Source organism: Staurois parvus, unplaced genomic scaffold (assembly GCF_062004578.1).
Source record: "Staurois parvus isolate SC_StPar_1 unplaced genomic scaffold, SC_StPar_1.0 ptg000363l, whole genome shotgun sequence".
Taxonomy (NCBI): domain Eukaryota; kingdom Metazoa; phylum Chordata; class Amphibia; order Anura; family Ranidae; genus Staurois; species Staurois parvus.
Window position 1 is genome coordinate 268,182 of NW_028318159.1, and position 24,006 is coordinate 292,187.

The 24,006-nt window shown below is 41.2% G+C and overlaps 1 protein-coding gene across 2 annotated transcripts in view; it reads left to right on the forward strand.

The window, feature by feature from the left end:
* The first annotated feature begins 688 nt into the window (after positions 1-688).
* LOC149456338 (NACHT, LRR and PYD domains-containing protein 12-like) overlaps positions 689-24,006 on the forward strand; it is a 30,692-nt gene continuing 7,374 nt past the window's right edge. Inside the window, exons 1-8 of one of the 2 annotated variants that reach the window (XM_089685148.1) lie at positions 689-823; positions 2,774-2,840; positions 4,869-5,023; positions 8,932-9,118; positions 12,216-12,281; positions 15,720-17,436; positions 19,257-19,343; positions 23,321-23,485. In XM_089685148.1, the coding sequence (XP_089541274.1) occupies positions 2,810-2,840; positions 4,869-5,023; positions 8,932-9,118; positions 12,216-12,281; positions 15,720-17,436; positions 19,257-19,343; positions 23,321-23,485 (2,408 nt within the window). In that variant the 5' untranslated portion in view covers positions 689-823; positions 2,774-2,809. Of the gene's footprint in view, positions 824-1,019; positions 1,126-2,773; positions 2,841-4,868; positions 5,024-8,931; positions 9,119-12,215; positions 12,282-15,719; positions 17,437-19,256; positions 19,344-23,320; positions 23,486-24,006 lie in introns of those variants that run through there. The other variant, XM_089685147.1, reaches the window with a different exon arrangement.

Below are 24,006 nucleotides of genomic sequence, written 5' to 3' on the forward strand. Positions count from 1 at the left end.
GATTGAGCATTTCACTTGCTGAAGACAAAACTGAAGGGAAAATGCCCCAAGAACAAGCAGGAACTGAAGACAGTTGCAGTAGAGGCCTGGCAGAGCATCACCAGGGATGACACCCAGCGTCTGGTGATGTCTATGTGTTCCACACTTCAGGCTGTAATTGACTGCAAAGGATTTGCAACCAAGTATTAAAAAGTGAAAGTTTGATTTATGATTATTATTCTGTCCCATTACTTTTGGTCCCTTAACAAGTGGGAGGCACATATGCAAACTGTTGTAATTCCTACACCGTTCACCTGATTTGGATGTAAATACCCTCAAATTAAAGCTGACAGTCTGCAGTTAAAGCACATCTTGTTTGTTTCATTTCAAATCCATTGTGGTGGTGTATAGAGCCAAAAATGTTAGAATTGTGTCGATGTCCCAATATTTATGGACCTGACTGTATATATATATATATTTTTTTTTACTTTTTTTTTTACTTTTTTTAATTATTATTTATGTATTTATTTGTTTATTTTTTTTTCTCTGTATATATATCTGATAGCATGTATACTTTAGGAAATTTTCCATTCAAATTTTGTGTAACTTAAAACATTCTCCAGTTTTTCCTTTTAACAGTAAACCCGTGATCAGACGTACAGCCACATATGACGTTGGTGATATCATGTGACCTGTAGCTCTTGTCTTCCTCATCCCTCCCCTCTGGCTCTCAGTCCTTTCCTCAGTGTGACACTCCTTTTTTTTTTTTTTTTTTGCACTCCGTCTCTTGCACTCTTGCAGAAGTTTTGTCAATCCAAAAAATGTCTCCCAAAGAATTTCTCAGGTAATTGTCGCATTGTATGCATAGAGATGCAATCTTCTTTCTAAGACAGTTTGTTACATTCATTTTGCACATATTTTTTATTATATTTTTTTAACCTTTGATTGGTTTTGCTGAAAAAAAAAAAATTTTTTGTAGCTTGTTATTTTGTTGCTTCCGTCTGCAACATGAAAAACATAAAGAGCTGTGCAGCAAAGTGAAAATAAATAAATAATGACGCTGCAATCATGGGAAGGAAACAGGAAGTGCAAAGGGTGTGAAAGTGAAAGTAACTTTGATTTTATGGCTGTCTTCCTGGTATGGTGGTAAGATTCAACGTTTATTTTATTTTACTTTGCTTTATTTTATTTAATTTTATATTAAATTACTTTATTTTATTTTACTTCAGTTTATTTATTTTTGTACTTTTCTTTTACTTTATTTTATTTTACTTTGCTTTATTTTATTTAATTTTATATTACATTACTTTATTATTATTTATTTCAGGTACTTATATAGCACCGTCAATTTACGCAGCATTTTACATACATATTGTACATTCACATCTGTCCCTAACACTCAAGGGGCGTACAATCTAAGGTCCCTAACTCACATTCATACATACACTTACCGGGGCCAATTTAGACAGGATCCAATTCACCTACCAGCATGTCTTTGGACGGTGGGAGGAAACCGGAGTACCCGGAGGAAACCCACGCAAGCACAGAGAGAACATGCAAACTCCAGGCAGATGGTGTTATGGTTGGGATTCGAATCAGCGACCCGAGTACTGCCAGGCGGAAATACTAACCATTTAGCCACTGTGCTGCTTTATTTTATTTTACTTCACTTTATTTTTTTTTACTTTATTTTACTTCACTTTACTTTACGTTATTTTATTTTATTTAATTTTATATTACATTACTTTATTTTATTTTACTTCACTTTATTTTTTTTTTTTACTTTATTTTACTTTACTTCATTTTATTTTATGTTCAATTACTTAACCACTTCCTGTCCGGACACTTTCACCCCCTTCCTGCCCCCAGGCCAATTTTCAGCTTTCAGCGCTATCACACTTTGAATGACAATTTCACTGTCATGCAACACTGTACCCATATTAATTTTTTAGCATTTTTTTGAGACAGATAAAACTTTATTTTGGCGGTATTTATTCACCACTAGGATTATTTTATTTTGCCCCACCCAGAAAATCATGTGTATATATATATATATATATATATATATATATATGTGATTTTGCGCACCCGTGCCACCTTGTAGCTGTATTTCTGCTATAGGGCGGCGCAGAGGCGATTAATGATGAATTTAGTTTGTGATGGACAGGAAGCGATGAGAAATCTCCCCAATGGGGACACACAAAACAGGATTGTACCCACATGGAAGAAAAATATATTTTTAAATATATTTTAAAAATATTCTTCCCAAATACATTGCCATATACTGTATATGAAATGCTACAATTTTGGCCATATTCAATATATTTCAAAATATATTTATATATATATATATATATATATATATATACAGTGCATGTGGAAATGCGTTTTTATTACAAAATATTAGAAAAATATTTTTAAAAATACATTTCAAATATACTGTATGTCTTTAAAAATATAAATCTACATTTTTAGGAATGCATTTACAAATATATGTAAAAATATATGTTAAAATTGCTTTTTTATATGTTAAAAAAAATCTGAAGAATATATTTTAAAAAAGGAATAATCACTCATAACAGAATAATAACAATGACAATGTTTTTATCACTGTTTGTGCCTTCCTGCCTTTATGACACCCCCTGACACCACCCCCCCTTCCCCCAGGACAGGAAGTGAGGGGAAATCTCCCCAGTGGGGTCACTGATAAAAACAGACATCGGACAGACATGCGAAATCCCAGAAGATACATTGTAGCAATCTAATACTTTTGATACTTTGTTTTTTTCCTAAGGTAAGCGTATATATTCCCTAGAGGGTCCCAATCAAGATGGAGGAATCGAGAAGAATTCAGGCTGAAGGTGAGATATAATTCTCTGATTACAGATCACGCCTCTACCGGGGCATTTCTTCTCCGCACACGATAAAAACCTGAATGGTGTGCTAGAAATGAGTTTTTGACATATGACCCCCAATATCTCCACTGCCATATGGCCCCCAATATCTCCCCTGCCATATGGCTCCCAATATCTCCACTGCCATGTGACCCCCAATATCTCCGCTGCCATGTGACCCCTAATATCTTCACTGCCATGTAACCCCCAATATCTCCCCTGCCATGTGACCTCCAATATCTCCCCTGCCATATGGCCCCCAATATCTCCACTGCCATGTGACCCCCAATATCTCCCTTACCATATTGCCCCCAATATCTCCCCTACCAAGAGACCCCCAATATCTCCCCTGCCATGTGTCCCTCAATATTTTCCCTGCCATGTGACCCCCAATATCTCCCCTGCCATGTGACCCCCAATATCTTCCCTGTCATGTGACCCCTCAATATCTCACCTGCCATGTGACCCCCAATATCTCCCTTGCCATGTGACCCCCAATATCTGCCCCACCTAGTGACCCCTCTGATGTAATCGTGGGGTTTTTGATGTGATGGGAGGACCTCGAATGTGATGGGGGACCTCTGATGTGATGGGAAGACCTCTGATATGATGGGAGGACTTCTGATGTGATGGAGGACCTCTGATGTGATGTGGGGACCCTCTGATGTGATGGGGGGACTTCTGATGTGATGGGAAGACCACTGATGTGATAGGAAGGCTTCTGATGTGATTGGAGGACTTCTGATGTGATGGAAGGACCTCTGTGATTAGGGGACCTCTGATATGATAGGAAGACTTCTGATGTGATGGGAGGACCTCTAATGTGATGGGGGACATCTGATGTGATGGGAAGACTTCAGATGTGATGGAGAACCTCTGATGTGATGGGGGACCTCTGATATGATGGGACAACCTCTGATGTGAAGGGAGGACTTCTGATGTAATGGAAAAATTTATGATGTTATGGGAGGACTTCTGATGTGATGGGGGGACCTCTGATGTAATGGAAAGATTTATGATGTTATGGGAGGACTTCTGGTGTGATGGGAGGACCTCTGATGTAATGGAAAGATTTATGATGTTATGGGAGGACTTCTGATGTGATAGGGGGACCTCTGATGTAATGGAAAGACTGCTGATGTGATTGGAGGACTTTTGATGTGATTGGAGGACCCTCTGATGTGATGGGAAGATCTCTGATGTGATGAGAGGACTTCAGATGTGATTAGAAAACCTCTGATATGAAGGGAGGACTTCTGGTGTGATGGGAAGACTTCAGATGTGATGGAGGACCTCTGATATGATGGGGCAACCTCTGATGTGATGGGGGACTTCTGATATGATGGGACAACCTCTGATGTGAAGGGAGGACTTCTGATGTAATGGAAAGATTTATGATGTTATGGGAGGACTTCTGATGTGATGGGGGGACCTCTGATGTAATGGCAAGACTGCTGATGTGATTGGAGGACTTTTGATGTGATTGGAGGACCCTCTGATGTGATGGGAAGATCTCTGATGTGATGAGAGGACTTCAGATGTGATTAGAAAACCTCTGATGTGAAGGGAGGACTTCTGGTGTGATGGGGGGAGGGCCAGATGTGATGGGAAGACTTCAGATGTGATGGAGGACCTCTGATATGATGGGGCAACCTCTGATGTGATGGGGGACCTCTGATATGATGGAACAACCTCTGATGTGAAGGGAGGACTTCAGATGTGATAGAGGGACTTCTGATGTGATGGCGGGCTTGTGATGTGAAGATAATTTCATCGAGGTGGTTGTGTACATCGTCCCAGGCTCAGGTTTCTCATAGATAAGTAACATTTACATTGTACACTGGGGAACCTCGAGATTTTGCACACTAAAAAAAGGTTGGGAAATGCTGGATTAGACCATCACGATGTACAGTAGAAGCACTTCATGCACATTCATATTTGAAGCGAACATACGTTTTTTAGTTTACATTCTAAAATATCGTTTTTTTTTTCCAGTGGAGAAGTTGGGTCGAACGCTCTCTGAGTACGAACACCATGCGCTTAGGATGATGTACGAGTATTTCAAAGGCGATATCATCTGTGTCCTGGAATATCTACCTACTCACAGCTTCCTGTGTGAGTCTCAGAATTACATGAGCTTGAACACCGAGGTAAGGAGTACAACGGGGACTTTATAGCACCATCAAGTGTAGGATTTTGTCTTCAGAACGAGTCTTCATGCACATCGGACATTTTTACAGCGGCTGTTTTTGTCTTTTGGCGTTTTTTCTCTACAGCCAGTGAACTCCTCAGCGTGTTCCCCTATGTGTCCATACACACCATACATGGTTCGAATTCCAAACAATTTTTCATCCGAAAATCGAAAACGTAGTTCGCTCAGTAATCCGATGGCGCCATCATTGATTTAAAAAAATCAGCCGACCAAATCATAAAGTTCCCCCCATATAACAGGCAAAACTTCTGTTCCTTCCAGGTCACGGCTCATGCGCTTTTAGGAAAAATGATCGTACGATTTGACCATCATGCCCGATCACCGAAAAGGGGAGGAACCACGAAAATCGCCCGGTGCCATTGACCAACTAACAGAACAAAAATCGGCCAATTATTCTTAGGTCTGGACAAAAAATTGGTTGAATTTCGACCCATGTATGTCCGGCCTTAGGCTGTAATCAGAGGTTTTTGGCAGGGGGCGTTATTTGGCTGGAAAAAAACCCAGAACTGGTGTTTTTTGATGTAAAAGTGCTGAAAAATGTAGCAAAAAGCAGCAAAATGCTGTAAGCTGAGGCAAACCAGCGTTTTTGGACTTTTTTTGAGCCAAGAAACCCCTTTTTTTGGGTAAAAAAAGTGGAAAAACGTAAACGTGGAAAAAAAGCGGCTAAACGCAAAAACACTGGAAAACTCAGGTTTTTAACGTGACTTTACGCAGCTAACGCTACCAGCGTCGCTAAAGCCCCCCCCCCCCCCAGTGTGCATAGAGCCTGAGGGTTGTAAGTTTTTTATAAAAATTGTGTAAAAATTTTGCGCTGCACAAATTGACGGCACTATACAAGTACCTGAAATAAATGAAAAAATACACAGACCTCTATTCATTCATATGCAGTGCAGCTGAGGCTGCAGGAAAAAGGGAATGAGGACTCTATGTCTTCAGCCCCTTTGTTTGAAAAAAGAGACATCAGTGGTCTGAGGTCACCAAAGCCCCCCCCCCCCTCAAAAAAAAATATTAAAAATAACAATTGGTGGTATCAGCAGGAAGCATTTATAGTTTAACCCCGTCACGCCTAAGGGTAAAACAAATCTAAATGCCTAAGCACAATTTTGCAACATTGACGTGTTAGTAAAACCGTCCATATCATCACAACTACTTCGTACATCCAGGTGGATTATACCCAGGAGCAGACTGACAACTCATGGGGACCCCGGGCAATAGGGGATCATGGGGCCCCTGTGTCATTGCCCACACTCAAAGCACGCCCAAAAAAGCCTATAAAAAGGTACCAGGGGCATTTAATGAGGCCCCCTATTTTCCCCGGGCCCTCGGGCAGTGGCCGAGTGCTCCAATGGTCAGTCCGCTCCTGATTATACCGTGTTTTTTTCAGGACAAATTGGGCTTTCATTTGGTGGTAAATGGTAACGGATATCTCCTGATTTTTTTTTTATTATCAAAGGAAAACTGGACCAAAATAGTAAAAAAAAATTATTTTTTTTTATTTAGCTGCGTGTTTCTTGTTACTACTGTAACCTACCGCCAAAGAACAACCCAAAATAAATTCTGCATCTCTTGATGATCGCAGCGATACCACATATGTGTATGTTATTTGTTGTTTGTACCTGTAGTACAGCCCAGAAACAATAGTGCGCATTTTGTTTTGTTTTTTTACGTAAAACACACTGACACCAATTTTTTTTTTTAAATCCTGACCTTTGACCCTGACCTTTTGACCTTTGACCCTGTCCCAAACACTTACCCTGGCACTGAACTAGATCAAACCTTGAACTAGGTATTTTTTCTTTAATTTAATGAAATTTTTTAATATTTATTTATCTTTTTTTTTTGTTACCAAACTTTTTTTCCCCCCATGCCAGGAGTTAGAGAGATACAATGTATAATATAATGTATATAATGATACAATGTATAATATAATGTATATAATGATACAATGTATCTCTCTTCTCCATTCATAGAGAGAAAAAAAAACAAGGGGGCCGGGCTGTACAATGACTGATCACTGTGATATTCAATCAGAGGCTATCACAGCAATCGGGAGTCCCGGGTCCCGATCGATAGAATGGGACCCAGGGCTCTCAGTGACACCGCGATCTTTGTGCTGGGAGCATGCTGTGCGACGCACTCCCAGCAGAAAGACAGGTACGCAAATATGCGGCTCCACGGAAAACAGCCCAGTTCTGAGAGGCCGCATATTTGTGTGATGTTGGCGTCAAGGGGTTAAAGAAAAAAAAACCTATTGGATGGGTATCTTGATGAACACAATATACAGGGATACGGGCAATCTCTCCAATGGGAGCACAGACAAAAGAGTGGTGAGGGGGTTAGAACTGTTTTTATTGTTGTCTTTACCTTTATGTATCAGCGATTGTCACACCTACACATGTGCAGAACAAAAAAATTGGTTTCGTTAATTGTACTCGTAACGAGATTTGTTATGTTTAATTTATTGTTTGGCGACCGGCTTTGAATTCAAAGCATTTAAATAAAAAATATCAAATTGATCTGAATTCATTGTGAAGAATAGCTGGTTCTTTTTTTTTTTCCAAAAAATGCTGGTTCTATTCTATTCAAAATTCGAATTTCGGAATATGGCTCTATTCTATTCTATTTTTTTCTATTCTATTCTACACTATTCTATTATTTTCTATTCTAGCATATTCTATACTATTCCTTTATATTCTGTTTTATTCCGTTCTTTTATTTTCTATTCTATTTGTTTTTACTCTATTCTTTTCTATCCTGTTGTATTTTATTCTATTCTTTTCAATATTCGAATTTCAGAAGACTGCTATAATCTCTCTATTTTATTTTATTCTGCTTTAATCCATTCTATTTTTTTTTCCATTCTATTCTACTCTATTCTTTTATTTTCTATTCTATTATTTAACTTTTTTTTATTTGATTCTATGTTGCTTATTCTACTCTTTTCATTTTGAAATTGAATAATTTGTTGTTTCGGCCAAAATTTTCTTTGTTATTTCAGATTAGTTTAGATTCGGTACTATTGTAATTCGGAAATTCGTAATTTTGTCCGAAACGAACCCACACATGTGTAGTCGGATTCCCTATTTCTTGCATGGGAGTCAAAGGGACAAAAAGTGAAAGAAAACCTCCCCAGTGGAGTCACAGACAGAAATAAAAAACAAATCATTACAAATAATTCCATGTTTCCCTGTTTTTTTCCAAAGAAATGTGTTGAATTTAGGTATAACTAACCAATTAATTAACCAATTAACATTTTTGAGGATATTCATCCTCCTATACTGTGTCATTGGTGCCAATGAAGGAAGAGTCTCAATCAGCTGGGGCCATGTAGCTGTATGTAACAAGCACTAAGGATGCTGTTGACCTCATTGATCTAAAATGGCCACATGGCCATATCAGGTCTGCGACATCGTCCATTAAGGGCCATGTAGTCATATTAGGTCGATAATGGCACCATCCTCCATGTCCATTAGTTACGTGAGGCTGTGGTTTGTGGAATCCCACAACTGTAGCTGACTTGGCCAGTGGCCGGCTCTCACTTGACCGTTTCCTACAGATTCAACCAAACCGAGTTCGGCCCACACCATCGCTCGACCCTAGTGCCAACGTGTCCTGTGAATGCTTGGTCTTCCCCAGCCTCAACTAACAACCCATGACATGACCCGTTCAAACACCCAACACTATTCAGTACTCACAGACTATCTACTACCCACCTTGTGTTTGTCTTGTGATACAGTTCTCTGCTGTCGGCGTCTGTTTTGTCCTCTTTCACATAAAGTTTCTATTACTTTGGTTATCCATTCTGATTTACCAATACAATCTTCTGGAACTTTCCTTGTACTTTAGCACTACAGAACAATGGAGAAGCAAATTGGTCCAGAAGCCTTTGCGCAATTGCTGCTAGAAGACGTTCTGGCCATGGGGAGAGATGCCGTCATCGGGTTCTTCAAAACTCTGTGCGCTCTACAAAAAGACCACCAGCACCCAAATTTGTTGGGAGTTATCAACGAGATCAAAGTGGCAGATCAGAGTGGTAGGTTACCCATACGATGCATCCTTTGGTTTCAAACTTGGAAAACAATTAATATTTCTGAAGATATTTTATTTAAAGAGTTGTGGTGCAGAGAGACGGAACGCTCAATGTAGTGTTAGCCTGCATCATGGGTGCGTCATTGGCACACAAGGCATGCAAGGGTACTGGTTTAAAAAATATGTATCTAAAGCATTTTTTGGTTAAAACCGGTCAGTTATTTTGAGGTTTGGATTTTTTTTTTAGTTAAGGAGATGAAATGTCCTCTAAGATACATTATCTTGCCAAAATTATTGGGACAACCCCTCCAAATCATTGGATTCAGGTGTTCCAATCACCTCCATGGCCAACCCCGATAGAACACCTTTGGGATGAATTAGAGCGGAGACTGCGAGCCAGGCCTCCTCCCCCGACATCAGTGCCTGACCTGACAAATGTGCCTGACCTGACAAATGTGCTTCTGGAAGAATGGTCCAACCTTCCCGTAGACACCCTCCTAAACCTTGTGGACGGCCTTCCCAGAAGAGTTGAAGCGGTTATAGCTGCAAAGGGCGGGGCGAACTCAATATTGAACCCTACGGGCTAAGACTGGGAGGCCATTAAAGTTCATGTGTGTGGAAAGGCCGGCGGCCCAATACTTTTGGACATCTAGTGTAGTTGTCACCAGAATAAATTTTGGCTTTTTCTCATTTTCAGTCCTAGCCACAACGGACAATGGACAGTGGCAGGAAGTGGAGGTGTCTACGGTTGTGAGAATTCCCGACACTAACTAGGGTTTTGTCATGCAACCCTTTTCATACTTGAGGACCAGCAATGTACCTGTACGTCTCCAGATGTTTGGTGATTATACCGGGAAGATGCTTTCAGCTGCAGGCATCATCCCAGTATTGTTTTTTCTTTTAAAAGCAATCCAAGTGTCTAAGTAGCTACTGGATCTCTTTTAAAAGCAGCAGGAGGGGACACATCAGCCGGCTGATCATAGAGGCAAACAGAGGTCAGATCGGCTCTGATTGCCTCTATGATACAGGAAATCGGAAGTGATGAACATTCATCACTTCTGGTTTTCCCGGATGTAAACTGCGCCATTTTTAAAATGGGAAAGAATCTGATTTCACCATAGAGAGTGCCTGTCACTGCCTATTGCTATCACAGGGGATATGTAAAAAAAAAATAAAGCGACAGTATAAAAATAAATAAAAAAAATTTAAGAACCCCCGCCCCCCCATGCTTGCACGTAAAAGGTGAACTAACGTGCCCCGCAAACGTAAAATGCAATCGTCCCACACATGTGAGGTATCCCCGCGATCTTCACATCATGGGTAGTAATTCTAGCACCAGACCTCCTGCGTAATTCTAAAGTGTTAACCTGTAAAAGCTTTAAAAGCATCGACTATGGCTAATGAAATTTACGTTGATGGTCGCTGTCGTTTGACATGTTTGGTATCTATTTACTCGGCCTCTTTTAAATTGTAAGAAACACTTGGGTATTGTGTTTTGTTCAATTAAAAAAAAAAAGTGTATTTTGTTCCAAAAAATTGCGTTTGAAAATCCGCTGTGTAAATACTGTGTGACACAAAATGTTGCAACACCCACCATTTCATTCTCCGGGGCCTCTGCCTAGAAGTATAATGTTTGGGGGTTCTAAGTAATTTTCTAGCAAAAAAGATTTTTTTACATGTCAACGAAGGTGTCAGAAAAGGCGTGGTCTTCAAGTGGTTAAGAGAGTTCCTTAACTATGCATGTTGTCAGTTTTCAATGGTAGTGAGCCCTTGCAGAAAGCCAACTTGGGGTTCCCCAGGGTGCAGAGTCTAAGCCCCAGTCTGTTTCCTCAACAGGGCCCCTGATCGTGGGGATGGACTTGCAGCAAACTGGAACCAGGTCATAGCTCCCAAGTACGCCCAACTGATGATGCAGAAACCACTTGCGTGTGCAGAGTATAGATGCCAGTGGGACATAAGGGGACCCAGGAAACAAGCCGAAGACAGGGCTCCTGATGGTGGGTATGGGCTTTCAGCAAACTGGAACCAGGTTATGGAACCCAAGTACACACAGCTGATACAGAGACTACACGTGTGTGCAGACTACAGATGTCAGAAGATAGAATGGGATCCAGGAAACAACCTGAAGTCAGGACCCCTGATGGTGGGGATGGATTTGCAGCAAACTGGAACCAGGTCATAGCCCTCAAGTACGCCCAGCTGATGATGCAGAAACCACTCGCATGTGCAGTGTACAGATGCCAGGAGACAGAAGAGGATCCAGGAACAAGCCAAAGTCAGGGCTCCTGATGGTGGGATGGACTTGCAGCAGACTGGAACCAGGTCACGGCCCCCCAAGTACGCCCAGATGATGATACGAGGACCACACATGTCTACAGAGCATAGATGTCAGGAGACAGAAGAGGATCCAGTTAAAAGCCAAAATCAGGGCTCCTGATGGAGGAGATGGACTTGCGGCAGACTGGCCCCCCAAGTACTCCCAGCTGATGATGCAGAAACCACTCCCGTGTGCAGAGTACAGATGCCAGGAGACAGAAGAGGATTCGGGAAACATGCCAAAGTCAGGGCAGGCAGCAGACAAGCAAAAATAGAAGATGAAGCTGGGGTCAACACATGGGTAGTCAGGCACAGAATACAAGTAATACAAGGCAAAAAAGCAGCTCAGAGCAACTAGGAAGTTTCTCAGGCAATGTGGGCTGCACTGAGCATGTCTATACAGTATATAGGGAAGCAGACTGGGAGGCCTCCAATCCTTGAGGACCATAATCTTCACACAGTGGTGACCTCAACAATCATCATTTTAAATAGATTAAAGTACAAGTTACACTCGATGTACCGGTCATTTATTCAGGGTAACTTCCTGATTTGGGGAAAGACGGGCGCAAACCACTGTACGTAGGCAAAGGACAGTTGGGTATGGTAGTATCTAACAGAAACCTATAGTCACATTTCTCAAAGAACGGTACAAACCACGCACCACAGCCCTTTTTTTCTTTGTCTGAACTGAATGCCCAATCTTTACCAATATTTGTCATTGAGCGCCAGGATAAAGCCTCATTGCCCCCCGGTGACTTACCTCTATTCCTGCACTTTTCTTTCAGATGTCATGTTATTGGCACACATCATTGAGGACACAACAGATTCTACAGTGCCTCCAGAGCAGAAAGGTAAGTTTTGTTTTTTTTTTTTAAATCCCAACTGAACGGCCTTTATTATTATAACATAGTCAGGCCAAATATACAGTCATAAATATGCCTCTTTGTTTATATCAGCTAAGTGCTGCAACAATATCCTGTGCTGGAGCGCTGGGCTTTGGAGGGGCCGGGAGTGGCTCATTGAGAGGTCAAGCCAGCTGCCACTCCAGGCACATGGGTGGATACCATCATTAAAGACGGGATCTCTCCAGAACCTGGACTGGCTAAGTGACATTGGTGGACAGCGGACTTTAGCCCGCTGTCGGATGAAAATGGGCAACAGAACTAAGTGCACTCCTGTGATCCATAGATGTAGGGCCAAAAGGGCTTTGACTTTAGCCCACTGTTGGCTGAAAATTGGTCACACCATTGGCTATAAAGTAGACTATCTGATATTATCACCTTCACTGAGCAGTCCATCTATTAAAAGAGAAGTGTGGGAATTCCCTGTCACCTCTACACTGAGAACTGTTCATTCAGTTCTTGTTCTTCAGTGAGCAGAGTGGTGACTGTCAGTCACTGGCTCTGTGCTCTTCCCCTCCAGCGCTCACTCACTGGAGTGCCTAGCTTTAAAGGGGGCGGGAGTGGCTCATTGAAAGGTCAAGCCAGCTGCCGCTCCAGGCACATGGGTGGATACCAACATTAAAGGCGGGATCTCTCCAGAACTTGGACTGGCTAAGTGACGTTGGTGGACAGTGGACTTTAGCCCGCTGTCGGATGAAAATGGGTCACAGAACTAAGTGCACTCCTGTGATCCATAGTAAAAGTAGGGCCAAAGCCCTTTCCAAAGCCTACTTCTCCTTTAAGTTGCCCTTCTTACCCGACAACCTGGGCCTCATTGAGAGGTCGAGCCAGTTGCCGCTCCAGGCACATGGGTGGATACCAACATTAAAGACGGATCTCTCCAGAACCTGGACTGGCTGAGTGACGTCAGTGGACAGTGGACTTACGGCCCGCTGTCGGATGAAAATGGGTTACAGAACTAAGTGCACTCCTGTGATCCACAGACGTAGGGCCAAAAGGGCTTTGACTTTAGCCCACTGTTAGCGGAAAATTGGTCACACCATTGGCTGTAAAGTAGACTATCTGATATTATCACCTTCACTGAGCAGTCCATCTATTAAAAAAAAAGTGTGGGAGTTCCCTGCCACCTCTACACTGAGAACTGTTCATTCAGTTCTTGTTCTTTAGTGAGCAGAGTGGTGACTGTCAGTCACCAGCTCTCTGCTCTGCCCCTCCAGCGCTCACTGGAGCGCTAGGCTTTGGAGGGGGCAGGAGTGGCTCATTGAGAGGTCGAGCCAGCTGCCACTCCAGGCACATGGGTATATCCCAACATTAAAGACGGGATCTCTCCAGAACCTGAACTGGCTAAGTGACATCAGTGGACAGTGGACTTTAGCCCGCTGTCGGATGAAAATGGGTCACAGAACTAAAAGCACTCCTGTGATCCATAGTAAAAGTAGGGCCAAATCCCTTTCCAAAGCCTACTTCTCCTTCAAGTTGCCCTTGTCACCTCACAACCCGGGCCTCCATAATTATGCCTTCTGAGCACTTGTCTATCCTATCATCAGTTTAATTGCTTGCCGTCACCAGTTTTGGTCTGATGTTTGCTGGCCCAACCATTATCATGCATGTACTTCTTTCAAATTCTATCCGTGTTCTTGCTTGGAATACTCATCATCTCTGTTTATCCCTGATGTCACAGTTGTCACAAGCACAGTCAAATCTCAGATTTTACGACACTGGAACAGCGATGAGAAATTTTCCAATGGGGAAACCCGTTCCAGTGACAAATGTATAAAAGACAATTATGCCTCACTTTAGGCCAGCGGTGTCCAAACTATGGCCCTCCAGGTGTTGAAGAACTGCAAGTCCCATGAGGCCTTGCAAGACTCTGACATCCACAGGAAGACTCCCAGAGGCATGACGGGACTTGTAGTACTTCAACAGCTGGAGGGCCATAGTATGGACACCCCTGCTTTAGGCAGATTAAAGCTGGCTCTACACAAGTTGATTCTGAATAAAAATTGGTACGAATGTATAAAACCAAGAACAAAAATATAATATTGTGACTTAGTCCTCAGATGTGTTGGCTGCATTCCTCAGATGTGTAATATTGTGACTTACCAGTCCTCAGATGTGTTGGCTGCAGTCATTTTCTTTTTTTTTCTGGGCTTTATTTGCTTTATTTTCACCTGTAATCCTGCTAGTAGCACAGTTCCTGTCCTATGGTGACAACGCTCATTCACTGTACTGTATCTGCGGAGGACAACATTGTCTCTTTTGGACTGGAATGCAAAACATATTCCTCATCTCATAGGTAGGTGGTGTTTGGTAGTGTAGTCCAACAAAAGTGAGCTGGGAACAATGTAACTGATAAGAATGTTGCCCAGGCACCATTTATAGCACCACATTTTTTTTAAACCCCAAAAACTTGTGGGAGGAAGGTTTCGTACCTCTGTAAAGTTTTAATCCTGTGGAGATTTCACATCATATACTGTGCTGCTGACTGTAACGGAACCGCACCCCGACTGCACTAGGGTATTTCCGTTAGACTCCCGCTTCCCTGTCTGAACACAGATCCATGGACACCACCGCTGACCAAACAAGACTAGACGACACCAGTCTTGTATTAAAACAGGAAATAGACTGCTTTATTTTAACACAGACACAAGATATACACATTCAAGGGAACAACCCACCTCCCTGCATATGGACACAGGGCATGGCAAACCAAATCTAGCAACCAGAGACACATCAGCAGACACCCCCCACCAAGCCAATATATAAACACATACATCCCATAATAGTTTGCTCCCAAGCAAGACACACAATAGAACAATGGGATACAACCACATGGCAGTAAACAGGGAACAACCCACCTCCCTGCATATGGACACAGGGCGTGGCAAACCAAATCTAGCAACCAGAAACAGGGCCTCCCCACCCCTCCAAAGGGGGCTGTGTTCCATGGGCCCCCCACCCAAAGTCACTCCCGTCACACTGACCAAACAGGAAATAACGACATTCCCCAAACGAGGACATAGATGGAAATAAATAAAACAAAATAAATATAATAATAAAATAAATAAATATAATAAAAAATAAATAATAAAATAAGTTTCTCACTCTTCTCCTCCCTAAAAAAAAAAAGAATCGGTTACTGCCTGGGCCTCCATTGGAGAGGTTATTCTAGCTTCCTGTTTTGGTGACCACGCATCAAGTGAGGGAGAATCTCATCATTGACTACAAAAAACAGCAATAAAACCCTAGAGAGGTTCTAACCCCTCCTCGCTCTATCCAAAATCATCAAAAAAGAATTGTACATGATGGAATATAGTATATATATATATCTACTATCCTTGTAAAATGCTGTCTTTAAAGTATTGAATTCCTTTTTGTGTTGTTTAGAAATCTGGACTCACCATAAAAGTCATCTGCTGAAGATAACACGGACTCTTGTGGAGAATAAACCTCCGGGATCGACGTGGAATCAACAGGGATTTCCAATCTCTGAGCGCTATTTGGATCTAATAGTTGTTTCTACTTATCAACTTAAACAGCGTTCTCAGCATGAGATCTTATACACCGGTAGTCAACATGAACTTTTTTGGAAGCAAGCCAAACACGGCCTGGAACGCATTAGCATCGACAAGCTATTCCGCTGGTGCCACCGATCTGAATGCATGCCACGGGCCGTCTTGGTGAGCGGAGTGCCGGGAGTAGGAAAGACCACCATGATGCAGAAATTTGTCTTTGACTGGGTGAACGGCAGCCTGTATCAGAGGTTCAATTTTGTTTTTTTCTTCAAATTTCGGGACCTCAATCGACATAATAAAGAGATCACCTTGGAGGAGATGATTTGTACGGAGTATCCGTATCTGGAGATTCATCTTAGCGACATCTTCCAAAATCCAGAAAAATTGCTCTTCATACTTGATGGCTTAGATGAAAGCAATCACCACATAGATTTCAAAGCAGGTCCACTGTGCAGAAACACAAAGCAACCGGTACAACTCGGTTCAATTGTGGTTAGTTTGGTGAAACAATCTCTACTCAAGGGATGTTCTGTCTTGATGACCAGTCGCCCAACAAAACTGGCAGACATCAATACCAGTGACTTCCAGAGATTATCGGAGATTGTGGGGTTCTTTCCCGCAGAGAGAAGGAAGTATTTCAACAATTTTTTTGACAATCCAGATTTGGCAAAAAAGGCTTTTCATTACGTTAGAGAGAACGGGACATTGTATACATTCTGTTACATCCCAACATACTGCTGGATTGTCTGCACAGTGCTGTCAATGAGCTTTAGAAACCAATCCAACATGGATCAGCTGATGGAATCGTTGCCCAAAACGGTGACACAACTCTTTGTGACCTTTGTCTCTAACCTTCTGGCCAATCACAGCCAAACTGTCGACAAAGACGAAGCTAAAAAACTGCTCAAATCCATGGGGAAGATGGCAGAACATGGCGTCATGAACCATATTCTTACATTTGAGAGGAGAGATCTGGATTCATTCGACCTTAGATCTTTGGAACATCTTCAATCAAGCTTCATGGTGGAATCTAAACAGTCCTCTTATGTGACTTATTCCTTCTTCCATCTCACCATTCAAGAATTTGTGGCCGCCTTGTCTCATTTCATTGACTATTCTCCAGAAGGACTAAGGTCTTCCATCGAGAAAGCCTGTTCCTTTGACGATAATCGAGGAGAACTCTTTCTCCGTTTTCTCATCGGACTTTCTCATAATACCACCAGATTTCTTTTGGCTGAGTATCTTGATGCACGTGCTTCAAATGCAGCCAAGCAAGTGATCAATTGGCTGAGTGATTTGATTTCATCATACAACATGACAGGAGGTTCAGATGATGACAAGAGAAAGCTGATGAATATTTTCACCTACCTTTATGAGTCTCAGACAGATGCTCTGGTAGCACGTTTGCTCAATTCGATGACAAATTTTGACTTTTCTGAATTTCACTTGGCACCATTGGACTGCACGGTGTTGAGGTTTATCCTCAAGATAAGCAAGAACACAGAAAGTCTTGATTTAGACTCTTGTTTCATCCATAGTGAGGGCTTGGAGCGTCTTGGTACAATTCTACATACAGTGAAAGATCTTAGGTAAGCACAATCTACACAGAGGAAACATCCGAGCTCCTGACTTCTTCTCTTGAATAGATCCTTCATCAGGATGACGAATGTTTCACTTTGACATTCATAGAGCAAAAGGATGAGAGCCTCAAGTCATAAAGATTGGTACAGATTCAGTGTTGGAGCCTCTTTTCTGTAATCATGGTGTCCGTCTGAAATTAGGCTTGGAATCCAGTAGCTATAGCAGTAGCAGAAGTGGACTGACAACTCATGGGGCTCCCGGGCAATAGGGGATCATGGGGCCCCTGTGTCCTTGTCCAAATTCAAAAAAGCCTATGAAAAAGGTACCAGGGGCATCTCATGGGGCCCCCTACTGACCCCGGGCCCTCGGGCAGCGCCCGAGTTTCGAAATGGTCAGTCCGCCACTGAGCAGTAGAGAGTTTCCCACTGGCCAACAGGACAGGTATACAAGTAGGTCACCCTTACGGATGACATGGGCTCACCCGGTCTAAGTACTAACCAATATTCTCCAGAGCTCCTGATGGTGGGTATGGGTTATGCTGCCTGTTAGCGCCAGGTTACGACCCTTAGGATCACTCCACCAGGAGGTGAGCAAGCCGGGGTCCAGTAGCAAAAATATAATTTTATATATATATATATATATATATACACACATACACACACATGTATAAAAAATATATATATGTACACACACACACACACATGTATTTATATATAGATTTATACACATACACTGTATGTTGAAATGCGTTTTTATTACAAAATATATATGAAAAATATTTTTAAAAATAAATTTTCAAATATACTGTATGTCTTTAAAAATACATTTAATCTACATTTTCGAAATGCATTTACAAATATCTGTAAAAATATATGTTAAAATGACTTTTTGATATGTTGATTTTAGAAATATTCTTCCCAAATATATTGAGATATATTTGAAATACTACATATTTGGCTGTATTCAATATATTTCAAAATATATTTCAATAAATAAATATATAGTATAGTGTATGTGTGTGCATATATATATATTATTATTTTATAGTATTTATAAAGCGCCAATAGTTCGCTCAGCACTGTACATTACAATATATATACACTATATGTTGAAATGCGTTTTTGTTACAAAATATATGAGAATAATTTTTAAAAATACATTTTCAAATATACTGCATGTCTTTAAAAATACATAATTTACATTTTCGAAATGCATTTACAAATATATGTAGAAATATGTGTGAAATTACTTTTTTATATGTTAAAAAATCTGAAGAATATATTTAAAAAATATATATTTTAAAAATATCTTTCATATATTCTGTAATATATAAAAAATGCATTTCAATATAATATATATATATATAGATAGATAGATAGATAGATAGATAGATAGATAGATAGATAGATAATAGATAGATAATAGATAGATAGATAGATAGATAGATAGATAGATAGATAATAGATAGATAGATAGATAGATAGATAGATAGATAGATAGATAGATAGATAGATAGATATATGTACTGAAATATATTTTGAAATATATTGAATACGGCCAAAATTGTAGTATTTCAAATACATGTCAATATATTTGGGAAGAATATTTTTAAAATATATTTCAAATATATTTTTCTTCCATGTGGGTCATATTCTGCATAGAGCACAAAATCAAATGAATTTTCCATCTCATCAATACCAACTAAAAAAAAAAAAAAGCCCATTTGAACAGTGACATCTGCTGATTATGTAGCCAACAGATTTTAATTTCTGCTGTGAATGTGATCCAGAATTTACAAACTTTCAATAGTTGTACTTATTCCGTACAGGCTCTCTAACAACGACCTGAAGGATGACGACATGAAGATCATTCATGGTATACTACTGAACCCTGACTGCAAGATCCAAAAACTGAGGTTAGTTTTTATCGTACTTTAAGTATAACTAAATTGCACTTTGGCTGAGATCAAGTGTAGTATCTGTTCTTACCAGTGCCCAGTAGAGGGCGCTCTGCCATCATTCTTGCCTTTTTTTTTTATATATTGAATACGGCCAAAATTGTAGTATGTGAAATATATGTCAATATATTTGGGAAGAATATTTTTCAAATATATTTTTCTTCTGTGTGGGTCTGTCAGATATTTTGAAGGGTCAGACTTCATATATATATATATATATATATATATATATATATATATATATATATATATATCCATCCCTTGAGGGTTAGGGACTGATGTGTATATACAATATATATGTAAAGCGCTGTGTAAATTGACGGCGCTATATAAGTACCTGAATTAAATAAATAAATAAATATATATATATATATATTTTAATATATTGAATATGGCCAAAATTGTAGCATTTCAAATATATGTCAATATATTTGGGAAGAATATTTTTAAAATATATCTTTCTTCCATGTGGGTCTGTCAGATGTTTTGAAGGGCCAGACTTCAGATATATATATATATATATATATATATATATATATACATACATACAGTCATGGCCGAAATTGTTGGCACCCTTGATATTTTTCCTGAAAATCAAGTATTTCACACAAAAAAGGTATTGCATTAACACATGTTTTGCTATACACATGTTTATTCCCTTTGTATGTATTGGAACAAATATAAAACAGAGGCAGAAAAGCAAATATGACATAATGTCACACAAAACCCCAAAAATGGGCTGGACAAAAGTATTGGCACCCTTAACTTAATATTTGGTTGCACACCCTTTGGAAAACATAACTGAAATCAGTCGCTTCCTATAACCATCAATAAGCTTCTGACACCTCTCACCCGGAATTTTGGACCACTCTTCCTTTGCAAACAGCTCCAGGTCTCTCTTATTGGAAGGACACCTTTTCCCAACAGCAATTTTAAGATCTCTCCACAGGTGTTCAATGGGATTTAGATCTGGGCTCATTGCTGGCCACTTCAGAACTCTCCAGCGCTTCTTTGCCATCCATTTCTGAGTGCTTTTTGACGTATGTTTGGGGTCATTGTCCTGCTGGAAGACCCAGGATCTTGGACGCAAACCCAGCTTTCTGACACTGGGCCCTACAGTGCGACCCAAAATCCTTTGGTAATCCTCAGATTTCATGATGCCTTGCACACAGTCAAGGCACCCAGTGCCAGAGGCAGCAAAACAACCCCAAAACATCATTGAACCTCCACCATATTTTACCGTAGGTACTGTGTTTTGTTCTTTGTAGGCCTCATTCCGTTTTCGGTAAACAGTAGAATGATGTGCTTTACCGAAAAGCTCTATCTTGGTCTCATCTGTCCACAAGACGTTTTCCCAGAAGGCTTTTGGCTTACTCAAGTACATTTTGGCAAACTGTAGTCTTGCTTTTTTATGTCTCTGTGTCAGCAGTGGGGTCCTCCTGGGTCTCCTGCCATAGCGTTTCATTTCATTTAAATGTCGACGGATAGTTCGCGCTGACACTGATGCTCCCTGAGCCTGCAGGACAGCTTGAATGTCTTTGGAACATGTTTGGGGCTGCTTATCCACCATCCGGACTATTCTGCGTTGCAATCTTTCATCAATTTTCCTCATCCGTCCACGACCAGGGAGATTAGCTACAGTGCCATGGGTTGCAAACTTCTTGATAATGTTGCGCACTGTGGACAAAGGCAAATCTAGTTCTCTGGAGATGGACTTGTAACCTTGAGATTGTTGATATTTTGCCACAATTTTGGTTCTCAGGTCCTCAGACAGTTCTCGTCTCCTCTTTCTGTTGTCCATGCTTAGTGTGGCACAGACAGACACACAATGCAAAGGTTAAGTGAACGTCTCTCCTTTTTATCTGCTTTCAGGTGTGATTTCTATATTGCCCACACCTGTTACTTGCCCCAGGTGAGTTTACAGGAGCATCACATGCTTGTAACATTCTTATTTATCCGCAGTTGTGAAAGGGTGCCAATACTTTTGTCCAGCCCATTTTTGGAGGTTTGTGTGACATTATGTCGAATTTGCTTTCTTTCCTCCCTTTTTTTGTTTTGTCCCAATACACACAAAGGGAATAAACATGTGTATAGCAAAACATGTGTTAATGCAATACGTTTCGTGAGAAATACATGATTTCCTGGAGAAATATCAAGGGTGCCAACAATTTCGGCCATGACTGTATATATATATATACACCGTATATACTCGAGTATAGGCCGACCCGAATATAAACCGAGGTACCTAATTTTACCACAAAAAACTGGGAAAAACTATTGACTCGAGTATAAGCTGAGGGTGGGAACACCAGTGGGAAGAATCGTGCCTCATCATTGGTGTCAGTGGGAGGAATAGTGCCCCATCATTGGTGTCAGTGGGAGGAATAGTGCCCCATCATTGGTGTCAGTGGGAGGAATAGTGCCCCATCATTGGTGTCAGTGGGAGGAATAGCGCCCCATCATTGGTGTCAGTGGGAGAAATAGTGCCCCATCATTGGTATCAGTGGCAGGAATAGTGCCCCATCATTAGTATCAGTGGGGGGAATAGCACCCCATTATTGGTGTCAGTGGAATAGTGCCCCATCTTTGGTGTCAGTGGGAGGAATAGTGTCCCATCATTGGTGTCAGTGGGAGGAATAGTGTCCCAACATTGGTGTCAGTGGGAGGAATAGTATCCCATCATTGGTGTCAGTGGGGGGGGTGGAGGAATAGTGCCCCATCGTTGGTGTCAGTGGGGGGGAGGAAAAGTGCCCCATCGTTGGTGTCAGTGGGGGGAAGGAATAGTATCCCATGATTGGTGTCAGTGGGGGGTGGAATAGTGCTCCATGATTGGTGTCAGTGGGGGGTGGAATAGTGCCCCATCATTGGTGTCTGTGGGGGGGGGGAATAGTGCCCAATCGTTGGTGTCAGTGGGGGGGAGGAAAAGTGCCCCATCGTTGGTGTCAGTGGGAGGAATAATGCCCCATCATTGGTATCAGTGACACCAATGATGGGGCACTATTCCTCCCACTGACACTTGCTGACCCCTGTTCCAGTATGGTGCTGCTGCAGCCAGCATATGTGGTTGCAGCAGCACCTAAGCACGGCACACTTACTTGCATCTCCTTCACTCAAATTTCGCAGGGGCCGCTCAGCTCCGCCTCCTCGCCGGTGATTGGCCGCCTGTGTGCCTTTCCTGAGCTACAGTTCTGGCGGCCAATCACCGGTGAGAAGGCGGAGCCGAGCAGCCGCGCGAACATCCAGTGGACGAACCGAATGAAGGAGCAGCCGCGCTTCCTGGACCGGATCGTCGTGGGACCGGAGCCAGGTAAGAGACAGCAGCCCCCTGCCCACCCCTGTACTTACCGTAGTTTCCCTTCTGTTGGAAGGGGGGGGGGGGAGCCATCTGCAGACGTTGACTCGAGTATAAGCCGAGGGGGCCGTTTTTCAGCACAAAAAAATGTGCTGAAAAACTCGGCTTATACTCGAGTATATACGGTATATATATACACATTTTTTTTCTTTTAATATATTGAATATGGCCAAATATGTAGTATTTCAAATATATGTCAATATATTTGGGAAGAATATTTTTAAAATATATCAGATTTTTTGAAGGGCCAGACTTCAGATTTAAATATAAACATTTTTTGAAAGACTTAGAATATTCCCAACTTGGAATTTTTCCAAAAATGCCCCTAAATTAGATATTTTATTGCCGCCGATGACCCCTGTGTTGTAGAAGAGACAGGAAATATGGGGAAATCTCTGCCACACAATGACACCACAAAAAAAATTATTTATTTAAGTACATTGGGTAATGCTACAACATCCATCTGATTTTTATTGCGGTCGTTCGACGTGTTGGAAATACATGAAATATAAAATATTGAAATATTACATAGTGACCCCCTTGCAATTATAATAACTCACATGTTTTAATGTTTCATCTCCAGTCTGAGGAAAAACGCTCTGTCGTACAATTCCTGTTCATTGTTGGCCGAAGCAGTAAGAGGGAATCAGACTCTGCAGGAGCTGGACCTTTCCAGGAACAACATGGCTGGACCGCATTTTGAGGAACTACTAACTGCCATTGTCGGTTCCAGGATAACACACTTGTTGTAAGTATTCCTACAATCCTCAACGTGGACCTTACTTCATTTTAAACTTTGAAAAGTAAATTTCCTGCATAAAATACCCGTTTCTACCTTTATTAGTCAGAATGGCCTCTACTGTGCACCTCTCTGATTTAGTTTCACTTTCACTTTGTACAGTGCCTTGAAAAAGTCTTCACACCCCTTGAATTTTTCCACATGTTGTTATGTTACAACCGAAAACGTCAATGTATTTATTGGGATTTGCTGTGATAGACCAACACAAAGTCGCCCATAATTGTGAAGTGGAAGAAAAATGATAAATGGTTTTCAAAAATTTTTAACAAATAAATACCTGAAAAGTGGGGCGTGCATTTGTATTCAGCCCCCTTTACTCTGATACCCCTAACTAAAATCTAGTGGAACCAATTGCCATCAGAAGTCACCTAAATAGTAGATAGATTCCACCTGTGTGTCATGGGATCTCAGTATAAATACAGCTGGTCTGTGAAGCCCTCAGAGGTTTGTTAGAGAACATTAGTGAACAT